At 35.7% G+C, this 13248-nt stretch overlaps 2 protein-coding genes and 1 non-coding gene across 4 annotated transcripts in view; 2 read left to right on the top strand and 1 right to left on the bottom strand.

Moving 5' to 3' along the window:
• LOC131016333 (uncharacterized) overlaps positions 1-13248 on the top strand; it is a 609307-nt gene that overhangs the window by 160449 nt on the left and 435610 nt on the right. The window lies entirely within an intron of this gene.
• Positions 1934-2036, top strand: LOC131019207 (U6 spliceosomal RNA). The gene has a single exon (XR_009100129.1). It is a non-coding gene; the product is annotated as a U6 spliceosomal RNA (small nuclear RNA).
• Positions 5156-6935, bottom strand: LOC131016328 (heat stress transcription factor A-7a-like). Of its 2 annotated transcripts, XM_057945015.1 has the most exons (3): positions 6349-6444; positions 6130-6171; positions 5156-6035 (listed from the first exon to the last, which is right to left on the bottom strand). In XM_057945015.1, the coding sequence occupies exons 2-3, from the start codon at positions 6145-6147 to the stop codon at positions 5325-5327; spliced, it is 729 nt and encodes a 242-aa protein (XP_057800998.1). In that variant the 5' UTR covers positions 6148-6171; positions 6349-6444; the 3' UTR covers positions 5156-5324. The 2 variants fall into 2 exon arrangements, with proteins under 2 accessions (XP_057800998.1, XP_057800997.1); XM_057945014.1 differs by lacking the exon at positions 6130-6171 and having other exon boundaries at positions 6349-6935.

Genomic DNA, 13248 nt, shown 5'->3' with positions numbered 1-13248 from the left:
ATGATACACGTCGATTTTTCATTAGATTTCCTTCGAGCATCAATAAAATGATATATAGAATTTGTACAATTAATTTAAAACGATAGTCGAATTAAGTTAATTACCATATATTATTATATAGATTTTAGACGAAAAAGACTAATTAGCGAGTTTTTATACTCATGTTTGAGATAAGAGTTAGTAGTAACTTTTAACTTTTAAGTGGTTTGGGATAGGTATATGTGTGTGTGTGTATATATATATATATATATATATAAGAAAGGACTACTGTGACAACACCACTTAAAATAAGAAATAAGAACAATTTTCAATGTATGAATTTTATGTAGAACACGTATGAATTTGCTGTACAGAGGTATGGATTGTGAAAAATAAATTTTTGCGACCTTTGGGATTCAAACTCAGGACCATGAATTCATCCAACAGGGTTACGAATCAACCGTAGATCTTGATGATCGAAGGGCTGAAAATTGTTCTTATTTCCATATTTTAAGAAGTGTTATTTTAGTCTCCCCCTATATATATATTAGACGGGTTCGAGTGATTGAACTTTAGCCTCTTTATTCTGATTAACTAATTACTATTTTAGAAAACTTTATAAATTGAAGATCATAAATAATTTGGAATCCAACGTATATGTTTTATTTATACCATTTATTATTAGTATTTTAATATTTCAGTTTATTGAGATAAATAACCAATTATTTATAACAATTTATTTGTATAAATTCAAATGAGTTTGAGGAGTCAACGAAATTACTATACGGACTTGACAATTTAGCAAATGAAAACATATGTAAAATGATTGTATTTATTTTGACAATCAAAAAGTCAACTTATATATATTATTCTAACAAAAAAATCACAATTAATTAGTTGGATAATTGACATTAATATTAATCAAAATGCTAAGTCAATTTAATTATGTTATCAAATAAATAGTTTTACACACACTAGGGGTGAGCAGTCGGTCCGGACCGAACCGAACCGACGAAACCGATGACCGAATTTTCAATATTTTTTGGACCGAACCAAACCAACTGAAACCCTAGGACCGAACCGAAACCGCCATCGGTTCTCGGTCCGATTCGGTCCAAAACCGACCATTTTTAAAATATTAAAAATTAATAAAAATATTAATAAAAATATTAGAAATTAATTAAAATATTAATAAAAATATTAGGAATTAATAAAAATATTAATAATATTAATAAAAATATTAAATATATATTTAAAATATATATATATTCGGTTCGGTCTGGTTTTCGTCGATTTTGGCCTCCCCTGGACCGGGACCGAACCGAAATTTTTTCGGTCCAAGAAAATAGGACCGGACCGGACCAATACATGGACCAAAACCGACCCGGACCGAAAAAATCGATCGGTTCGGTCCGGTCCGTCGATTTTGGTCCGGTTTTGCTCACCCCTAACACACACACACACACACACACACACACACACACATATATATATATATATATATATATATATATATATATATATATATATATATTACTCCCTCCGTCCGCCAAAAGTATGGCACAATTACTATATTTGGCGTCCGCAAAAAGTATTCCACTTTCCTTTTTAAGCCATGGTCCCACCATCCACCTTTATATTTTATCCTTACAAACACTCTTTATTTACAAAAAACCCACCCCAAATTCAATCTCAACCACACATCTCAAAAAGTGGTGGGACCCTTTCTCCACTACATCAACATCATCACCAATTTTATTAATCTCCGTGCCCGGCCAAAGTGCCATACTTTTGGCGGACGGAGGGAGTAATAATTTGGTAAATTTAATAAATAAATAAATAAGGTTTTCCAAATAAATAGCTTTTGGTGGTACTTTTTCGATTTTGATGGTAGTAGATGTTTAGATTATTAAGATATTAATTAATATATACATCATATGAAATAAACTATTGTGTCCCTTCGGGGACATCCGATAAAATTGGAACGATACAGAGAAGATTAGCATGGCCCCTGCGCAAGGATGACACGCATAAATCGAGAAATGGTCCAAATTTTTGCACTAATCGATAGACTTATCCAACGTAAAGGGGACAAGCCACGCACGTTCGCCGACCTCTCTCATGAACTTCGAACCATATGGCAGTGCGCCGACTGTCAACTGGTGCCCATGGCTAAGGGATTCTTCGTTGTTAAATTTTTGACGATGGAAGCGAAAAAGAAAGCTAAGGGGAGTTCTTTTCTCCAACTGTCAATCGGCCACGTACGCTTCCGTGAATGGACTAGGTATTTCGATCCGTATAAGGAAGTGTCGTCTCTGGCTCAGGTATGGGTTCGGATATATTATCTCCCTGTGGAGTTATGGACTCCGGTGATTATTGCTGGTATAGGTCGTGTGCTTGGTCATCCTATGCGAATTGATAATGCCTCCGCAACTGGTCATGTGGGACACTTTGCGCGGGTTTTGGTGGAACTTGACATGGCTTTGCCTATTCTCAACTCGATGTACATTGATGACGGCGATAGATCGTTCTATATTGAGTTTGGTTTTGAATCTATGCCTCTTTTTTGCTCGCGTTGTAAACTTACAGGTCATTCAACGGATAAATGCCGGAGAGCTGATAGGGCCACGAGCAAGCGAAAGATCACTGACCCTCCTGCTGTGGTTGTGAAGAATCTTGATAAGGGAGAGGGTCCGACTCCTGCATGGCAGCCCAAAGTTGATATTCTTAAACCTCTATCAGGTCTTGATCTTCTAGACGCGGCACCTTTTAAGAAAAATGATCTCCCTCTGGCGGGGGATGCTAACCGATATCAAGCGCTAGATGAGGATGAGGAAGAGGAAGTGGAGGAGACTATCATTGCGGACTCCAATTATAAAGCAGACCCTTTACATGAGGAAGAAAATGATGGGTCGCCTCACACGGACAAGGCTAGTGATAAGGAGGGCTCGAATGTAGAGGGAACTTTGGAGTTGGATTCTGGAACGAATAGTGGAGCTGTGGTAGAGCAACAACCGGTAGTTGGGGCAGAAGATTCAGCGAGCCAGCGGGTTAATTCGCCGATTAAGGAAGTTGATTTTGATAATAAATCAATTTCTTCTCCGGATGACATGGCGAGTCGTATTATTAGGTTAGAGGAGCAAGTTAATCAGGGGATGCAGTTGCTCTCGGAGCAGAAGCGCGGACGTGGTCGTCCAAAGGGCTCGGTAAAGGGACGAGAGCCTATACATGCAATTCCGGAAGGTTGTATTAAAAGTCGTCTCAGGAATGTGGAAGAAATGGGTAACAAACCGATGGAGTTTGTGGTTGACGTCACCAATAGGCCTAGTATGATTGCAATGAATAATGTCGTCCATAGGCGTTGGTCGGATGATTTGGATAATGATCCTGACTTTCCTTTTTGAGTTGTTCTCCTTCGCTTTTTAAGTTTTGTGCCCTTAGTCTGCATCTTGTGCTTTCAAGGGATGTTTTTTCTTTTTCACTTTATAATAAACCTCAATTTAATAATGAAATAAACTATTGTCTTAACATAACATTGTAGTACTTTTTCAATGTTGGTGGTAATAAATATTTAAATTATTAAGATATTACGTAAATACCTGGTAGTACTATATATCTAGATTGTAAAATTTTACATAATTGCATGTTATTAACACATATTATATGTGATGTATTAATATGTAATAATATCGTTTAGTCAATATTGTCTTAATATAACATTGTAGTACATTTTCAATCTTTTGATAGTAAATGTTGAGATTATTAAGCTATTATTTAAATATTGGAAATTACTATACGAAATTGAAACATGAATAGGTAGAAAAATAATTTTTAATTAAATTTGAGATGGGTATGAGTATATAAATTAACAAAATATAAATTTCTAGCATCACATATTTATAAAATTAAACTCAATTAACTAATCAAATTTGGGTCATCTACGAGTATATTCATTTTAAATGGTTACAAACATTTATCAACATGCCTTCGTGGAACTTTCTCTAATTTGAAGTGTTCTAATTCAAATTAATTGGGTATGAGTTACATATATTTTTGGTGGGTATAAACATTTATTAATGTGCATATGCAATTTTTTTCCCCTCATCTTTTAATATCTGATTTTGTATATTAATATTTATTATGTAATAGTCGAGTCTCTAATGAGACGGATAACTAGTTACTGTGATAAATTATATTTACAAATTTAAATATATGTGGATAGTTAACACGCATTATTATATATTTTTGTGAAGAGAACGAGTACTATTTTTCCTCCATTTTTTCCCTCACTTCTCCCACCAATTTTTCCATTATTTTTTTTATATTTTTTAATTTTTTTTTCTTCTAAACATCGTCAAATTTGATTCATGAAAAAATATTAAATATGCATCTTACATTTAATATAGCATAAACATAAAAAAAAATGAATTTAAAATGAATAAGTTATAAAAAAAATTAAAAGTTAAATATTTTATTTTTTCTCTCTTCATTGAAATTTTACAATTTTTATTTATGTTTGTGTATGAAAATAGTATTTATTTATTATTATGACGTGTAATACTCTATAATAATAAGAATAATGCGTAATGCCATTTTCATTATCGAATAATTTTTAAATTTATATAATAACTATAATTATCATTACACTTTATACAAAGTTGAAAATTTATATTTTGTAATTTGTGATTTTATTGAATAACTGATGTGAATTTTTTTTAGAAAACATATTTTGATTTTGTTTACTATTTGAATTTATTTATTTAAATATATCGTTTAATTTCAATGTTCGTCGTGCATCGCACGGATGGACGTACTAATTTATATATTAACTTTGAATGTATCACTCTCCTATAAAAATTATTTATTTATTATAATTATAAATATAATTAAAACAATTACTCGTCGAATTTCGATGGATATACACTAGTTGATTAATTAAAACAGAACGTGTAATTTAAATATAAGTACTATGTTCAACTAACTAAAAAAAATACTACTCCTATGTTCAACTTTTTAAGATTGTCGCAGTTTATAGCACCTGTCAAACCCCAAATATTGTAAAACGAAACTACAAATGTAAATGTATAATAGTTGATTCTAAACCAGATAAGACTAGTGCAACTTATCTCACGAGTTCATAAATTATTGAACGGGATTGGATTCATAAGTAATGAAGTAATCAAATTCTAACATGATGGATTAGGAGAAACCGATGGTTTGAAGATCGATTTACAACACAAACTGCAAGTGAAACTTTAAACATAACAAACAGATATACATTCAGCTAGCTCAAAAAAACAAACAGATATACATTGATAGACGACATGAATATAAAAGAGGATAAACTATCTCCAACGTGAAGCCAAGAAGCCCAACCTATGAGCCAAGCCATTCACATCTTTCCCTTCACTCTCGTCACAACCTACTTCTTGATCAAACCCCTCACTAAGCAGTTCCTCCCAGAACCCATCGTCGAGCTCGTTATCGACCTCATCGGCCTCCACCTCCGCCTCCGCTTTCCCCTTACCAAACCCCTGCATCTCCATAGCCAGCACCTCAAGTTCTGAAGCTTGGGACCCCCACAACTCCAAGGGCTCGGCCTTAACCCGGCTCGACTCGGCGGCCTCGATGGGCCTCCGGCGCTTCTTGCTGATGGCCTCCTCGAGCTCCTTCCTCTTCTCCTTGTGGTGGACTAATTGGTGGATGAACTCGGGGTTCTGCATTGCCCTTGCTAGGAAGCTCATCATCTGCTGCTGCTTCGTCTCCGTGCTCTGCAACCTCTGCTCCATTTGCTGGAGATGAGCTCTAGTGACCTGCTGCTGCTGCCTGAGCTTCACCAGCTCCGTTACTAGGACAAGCTTGTCCCGCCGCAAGCCGTCCACTTCGGCGTCGCGGCCGAAGTTGCCTAGCTCGATGAAGGGGGCGGCCTGCTGGGCCGGGGGGAGCTGAGGGGGGCTCGTTTTTCTTCGCCTGATGTTCTTTAATAGATGCTTCTGGCCTCTCAGAAATGCCTCGTTCGCGAACTCCCACTTGTCTGTATCGATTTTTCTAAATCCCTGCATCAACCACACTTGCTTAGTTCGTTTTTGAGTTTGGAAACATCATTAGTACCTCGGTCGTGATGGGATTTTGAGATTTTCTTTGCGCTACCTTCATCATCTTGTACATTGTTTGTCATCAACATTGTTGAACCTTTACGAAAACAGAAAGAACAAACCATGTTTAAGAGAATTCCAATCTAATTACCATGTAAACCTTTTAATTTTCGATTTTGTATCCGAATCATTTTCCACTCAAAAAGTTTATTTCATTTCATTCTTCCTATCAAATCCAATGCAAATTAATTTAAACACAGAAACGATTACTTACATAAGTATTGAGCTGTCTGACGAAGCTGGAGAAATTATTGTGCTTAAAATATCGGGGCAGCACAGTGGTGGAGAAGGCGTGAGGATCCCACACGACAAAACTGTGACCTCCTCTGCTCCAGGAAACGACGTCGTCGGTGCTCGAATCCTCTACCACGTCGAACGTCTTCGTCAGGAACGGCGGCGGCCCCATTTCGTGCAGCCCGTCCATCGGCTGCGGCGCCGCCTGATCGCTCGATTCCGGCCACGAGCTCGATGCTCCTTGATATTCATCCTTCACCGGAAACATCAATTTATATTCGATTTCGCTCGCTTCTACAAAGACGTAGATTAGATTGCTGCGATTGCGAAATGTGATTGACCAGTTGAAGAAAAGCAGAGGAATGAAGAATCCTCGCAGCGGACATGAATTTCCGATTAAGGAAGGAGACAGAGAAGAGACTTTTAGTTGAGATGTTTTGCTGGTTTTGGAAACCGTTGAAGACGCTGGAGTTCAGAGATTGAGTGTGAACAGAAAGAAGATGCTCTTTGTTTATATAGGGGGGGAGATATTTATCGTGGAACGTTCTAGAATGGAAGGAAAGTTTTAGATTGAACCTTCCATTGCAACTTGCAATTTTTTTAAGTGTTGTTTGTTTCTGCAATAGGTGGCGTCGAAACTTCTGGAGTAAAATAGGGGGTGGTGGTGAAGGGGGTGGGGGGTTGAGGTGGCAGAGATATAGATAATTGAATTGGGAGGCTGTGATTGGTGGATTGGTGTGGCCCACTTTATTATTGGGTGACATCAGGATAACCTCCACCTCACTTTCTATTTATAAATATATTTCTACTTTCGAGTTTCGAATATATAAATGGATGCTGGTAGAATATAATAATTTAATCGAAGTTGCTTTAATAAAATATAATTGGTGTATTACTGTGGATTATTACTTTAAGACAATAGTCTTTTGAGATGGCCTTTCGCAATATCGAAGGGCGACGAATCGCTATTATTCCTAAGAATATGTGAAGCAAATGATAAAAAAAAATATCATGAATTAAAAAGTATCATATAGTACTCATTCCCTCCTCAGAAAATAGGTCCTTTTTTTATCATTTTAATACGTATATAAAAATTAGCCTCTTCTTATTTATAAATTCTACTCCCTTCATCCACCAACAATGAGGCACATTACTTGGACACATATTTTAATAAAATTGGTGGTTAGTGAAGAAATGATCCCACCATTATTTAAAATGAGTAGTTGAGAGGTGTTTGTAAGAATAAAATAGGGTTAATTATAGTTTATAGCCTGAACTTTCAACAAATTTCAGTTTATAGCCTCAACTTTAATTTTTTTTTTTTGTATAACCTGAACTTTGAGAAATTATTTAATTATAGCCATAATCACATCAAAGCTATGACATTAGCTCTTCTTTGTCGAAATTACATATGAAACAATGACCGATTTTCACAAAATTAGAGTTTAATGTATTCTACACGAAAAGAGATTTTCAACAATAGGTAGCCCATCGTCATTGGACCACCGATGAAGTCAGAATCGAATATGAAAGTTGACATCATTTTACTAATTTTATGGTGCGATTTCAACTACACCGGTGGTCTGATGACGATGTGCTACCTACTGTTGAAAACTCTTTTCGTGTAGAATACATTAGACTCTAGTTTTGTGGCAGTTGATCATCATTAGAGCTGTAATTATGATAAATAATAGACTACTAATATAATTTTTGTGCAATTATGACTATAATTAAATAATTTCTCAAAGTTCAGGCTATACAAAAATTAAATTAAAGTTGAGGCTATAAACTGAAATTTGTTAAAAGTTCAGGCTATAAACTATAATTAACCCAATAAAATATAAGGAAAAGTAGTGGACCCATGTACTAAAAGGAAAAGTGCCTCATTTTTTGTGGACGCCAAATATAGTAATTGTGTCATATTTTTCGTAGACGGAGGGAGTACTTTATAATATATTGTGCTTAATTGTTAAATTAAAATAAGTGTTGAAAACGGATTATAAAATAATTCCAATAAATTAAGAATGAACTGATGCTAGTATTAGACACTACCTCCACAGGATAAATATTGCTCCAATATATTGTATACACGAATGACAACAAATTACCTCCAAAATACACAGTTCAATATAATCAAAATTATAAGTTGAAATTAGATATTCTCGTCCATCTCAGGGCCTATTTATGGCATGCATGTGGTTAAAATTAGTAATTTTTGTCTATCCTAGGGGCTTTATTTATAGCAGGTAAGTGGCGCTGTTCGTGAAAGGGTCCTGCCATATGATTATTTCTATTTATAATAGGTAGATGGTTGTTCGTGAAGGGATGATGCGCCACCTACCGCCATGTAGGTATTTTCGTCCATCTTGGGGGCTCCTCCAAGATACAACAGTTTAGATTGATTGAAACCGTATGCTGAAATGAGTTTTTTTTGTTCACCAAGAGGGCTCTATTTATAGTAGGTAGGTGGTTGAAACGAGTTGTTTAATCTATATTCTATCTTGGGGGCTTCTCCAAGATACAATTGTTCAGGGTGTTCAAAATCGTATGCTGAAATGAGTTATTCTTTGTCGTATGGGCTCTATTTATAACAGGGTTTAGGTTTTATTTAAGGTTGTTCATGAAGATGTGACACACCAACTGCTACCATGTAGTTATTTTTGTTTATCTTGGGGGCTCTATCTATAACAGGTAGGTGGGTGGGTGTTCGTGAAGAGGTGTGAGCCTTATCTACCCATTCTGAACAGGTATGTCTATCTGGTCCGAACAAATGCGATAGTTCGCATCCTGACCTTGACTAAAACTGATGAGTCGGTCTAGCGTGGCACGAGTCAATTGTCGCCACCTTCACTCACATCATGCGTCGACATGTGAACCACACCGAACTATAATCCGCGTGATACACTTGCCAAAATTAAAGGCTCCTCAATGGTCATCGCGACGATGCACGTGTGCATCGTTAAAGCATCCATTGCGACAAGTGCGTGTGCTGGAACTCAGATGGTCCTCATAGGCAATTGAACTAGCTATAAAATGGCTAATACAATATGTCCATTAAGATGTACCATAGTGGTGCACACTTTATTGTTCCCTTTTAATGAGAAACCATTTATAAATAGCTTGAAACTTCATTACTTTTCAAATGTGGGATAGCCAATTTTTTCATGTTTCAAGTTGCAATCTTTAGGTATTAATAGCTCATTCATCCCAACTCGAAAATGAACTAATAAATACACTCAATTCATGTACATCGAAACACAGAATTCATATCTACATATCATTAACCTGAATAAATTCAATGCATTACCATATTTAATTATGATTTTATAACTATTTATTAACTAAATTTCCAACATTGATATATCAACTTATTTGCATATCCTACCAAATGGTAGGCCATTTCTCCAATTATAATATAATTTGTTAATCAATCTCAACCCTACTTTTAAGGTGAGACGATTTCTCCACTTACAATATGCTCAACTACTTTATTAAAATTTATATCACTCACTTCTAGGATTATTGTTTAGGGATGCCAGAAGTATTTGAATTTCGCACTTAAATTATATTCTTGTTGGTTAGGACAAAAGAAAAGGGCGTGTTCTGCGTTTTTATACAAAATGTTTAGAGTTTTTATATTTGTAGTGATGTATAATGAAATTTTGTACTATATTTTATAATAATATTGCGCAAAGTATTCCAATAAAAGTGTTAATAACTGGAAAGATAATTACAAGTTTTACTTTCTTGATGTCCCTTTTAATTTCCTCAACCTAGATATATGTAGAAGTTCGTAATTGATTTTCACAGAGTCACTGTCCATCTATTTTAAAATTTTCTTTTAGGATGGTTTTCTCGTGGAGTAGACACTTGTGATCAAAATGTTCAAACTTTGAATTAAACTAATGTCTTGTAAAGTTAGAGCAAATTAATTGTCATAACTCATAAATGATTTTTTTTTTTAGTTCAATTTGTCTCTCATATTTAATTTGCAAATTATAAATAGCTAAAATATATTGTCAATTAAGAACTACTTGCTCAATCTCTTCAACAAAAGTATTACTCTCTCTGTGCTCAAATGTATTTAATTTGTCATTTTCGTTCGTCCACATAAAATATATCCAATCTATTTGTTTGGTAAGTTTTCCACTCACAATAAAGTAGGACTCTTACCCCACTTACAACACATTCAACTACTTTGTTAAAACTCGTGTTATTTAGAAATGGATACTTTTTATGAGGAATTAAAGTTTTTTCGTTTCTGTTTAGTCATTTTCAAGTCCAGGACTGAATAAATCGGCCTATAAATAGATTGAAAAGAAATCACTTCAAGGAAGCATTTTCCATGGGCCTCTAGAGAAGATTTGGTGCAAGCTAGCTCCAATCAAAGCAACTGCTTTTTGTTGTAAACTTCTCCAAAACAGAATCCCGTCTCAATAAAATCTTTGAAAATAGGAGTACTCCGGGAGGTCAGGCATCGATGACAGGTGCCCTTTCTTGTTTGATTCACTGTGAAATTGTGGAACATTTATTTTTCTCCTGCACGTTTGTATACGAAGTGTGGCTTGTTGCTACAAGTGGTTTGAAATCAACTATGTTGGACATGTTAATTCGGTATATCAATTTGAGCAACATTTGAAAATTGCAAGAAGGAAATGAGCGCTAAAGTGGTGGAAAGCATTATAGAATATCTATGTTGTTTGGAACTTATGGAATCATCGAAATGAGATGATGTTCAAGAATGTGTCGAGCTGCTATATATATATATATATATATATATATATATATATATATATGGGAGGGCTACACTATAAACACTTATTAACATATAAAATACGAACTATCTAAAATGTATGAATTTTGTGTAGAACACATATGAATTCGCTGTGTAACTGTATGAATTGTGAAAATAAATATTTTGCTACCTATAAGATTCGAACTCGGGACCATGAATTCATCAAATAAAGTGTTGAATCAACCATAGATCTTGATGATCTAAGGGCTGAAAATGGTTCATATTTATACAATAAAATGTGTTTTTATTATAGCCCCCCCCCCCCACACACACACACACACACATATATATATATATATATATATATATATAAAAACTTAATTGCGTGGATTATTTGATTTTGGTTCTCAAATTTATCTCACAGTAAGGCTTGTTATAATTTAGGAGATTAGATGTGCAATCCATCTCACTGACTTGAGCTCATATAATCTTGTCTTTTGTATTATTGTGGTAAATTTTGTATCTTGTTGTTGGGATGCGCCCCTCAAACTTTTTAAATAAATTTTATGGCAAAGGTGCACATTGCCCCCTTAACTACACCACCTATAGCTTTTAGCCCCCCATACTTGGTCAAAGCGCGTTGACCTCTCTGAACTCCCGAAAGAAGGGTGCAGATTGCCCCCCACGTTTAACGGCGGTTTAACGCTGTTTTCTTTAACTTTTTTTTTGGTCATCTTCTCTAGCTGAAGTCCTTCAATTTTCCGGCGAAAACCATCCCACTCCGGCATACCGGATCTCGACATGTCGATATACCTATCCGACGACGACGACAAATTCGAGCTCCTCCACCGCCGATCCACGGTGGCGTCGCTCCATAACTCCACCACCGTGGCGTCCACGTGCCCGTGTTGAGGCTTCTCCTCGAGAAATTTGTCACCGATTTCCCCGCGGCGGATCGGTGAATCGTGATTTTGTCGTGGAAGAGTGTGGATTCGCGGTCGAAGAAGTCGGATAGATCGAAGCCGCAGCAAAAAATCCGATTCTCATCGACGTAGAAGATAGGTTTTACGGCGAGGCTAGGGTTGCAAGGGATGTAGCGGCGGTTGAAGATGGGGATCAAGAGACGCGCCCGCTTCTGACCGGTGCGGGCGATTCTTAGGGCCTTTTCTGGCGCAGGGTGGCGCAGCCCCCACGAGTTCGACCAGAGTGCGTTGCGAGCTATATGGAAGGAGATGGAGACGATGGGGAGGTCGATGGAGGCTAGTCGGGGAAGTCGGCGTCGACTGAGAATGTGAATTCGAACTCGACTTTGACGACGACAATCTGTGGAAGAGAGAGAGAGAACCGCAATTTTTTTTTAAGGGGGAGAATCTGCACCCTTCTTTCGGGAGTTCAGGGAGGTCAACGCACTATGACCGAGTATTGGAGGGGGGGCTAAAAGCTATAGGGGGTGTAGTTCAGGGGGCAATCTGTACCTTTGCCCTAAATTTTATTTACCTAACAGAAAAGGACCAGGACTGAATACTTAAGATACAAATTTGAGCTTACAATCGATGTATTATGTCAAACATCCGTTAAAGTATTCGAGAAAAGAAAAACTACATATATATAAAATTAAGGGTTAATTGCATATAAATTACTGAACATTCAACAAATTCTCATTTTGTACATGAACTTTAAAATCTTTATTAAAATTACTCAACTATTAAATTCTTCTCATTTTGCATATTTGTTCATTTTCCGGCCAAACTTTGGGTCTGAAATGACGTTGTTTCTATCCAACTGTGCATTAAAATGTCAATTCTATTTTTTCACACGATCATATATATTTATGCTACGCAAACATATTCATGCCAAGCAAGTATATTGATGTCATGTCACAACGATGAAAAATGGACAAATATGCAAAATGAGAAGAATTTAATAGTTGAGTAATTTTAATAAAAATTTTAAAGTTCATTTGCAAAATAAAAATTTGTTGAAAGTTTAGTAATTTATATGCAATTAACCTTAAAATTAATTAATGACTGACATGAAATGAAATAAATTAATTTAGGAACTTAATTAGATAAATTAAAAAACATAAAAACGAAGATAATATCGAATCACCGTCGTACATATTTGTTGCATGCATGTATATGACAA

This window comes from Salvia miltiorrhiza, chromosome 3 (assembly GCF_028751815.1).
Source record: "Salvia miltiorrhiza cultivar Shanhuang (shh) chromosome 3, IMPLAD_Smil_shh, whole genome shotgun sequence".
In the NCBI taxonomy this organism is placed as follows: domain Eukaryota; kingdom Viridiplantae; phylum Streptophyta; class Magnoliopsida; order Lamiales; family Lamiaceae; genus Salvia; species Salvia miltiorrhiza.
The sequence above is the reverse complement of the archived record's forward strand: the minus strand, read 5'-3'. Positions and strand labels throughout refer to the sequence as shown.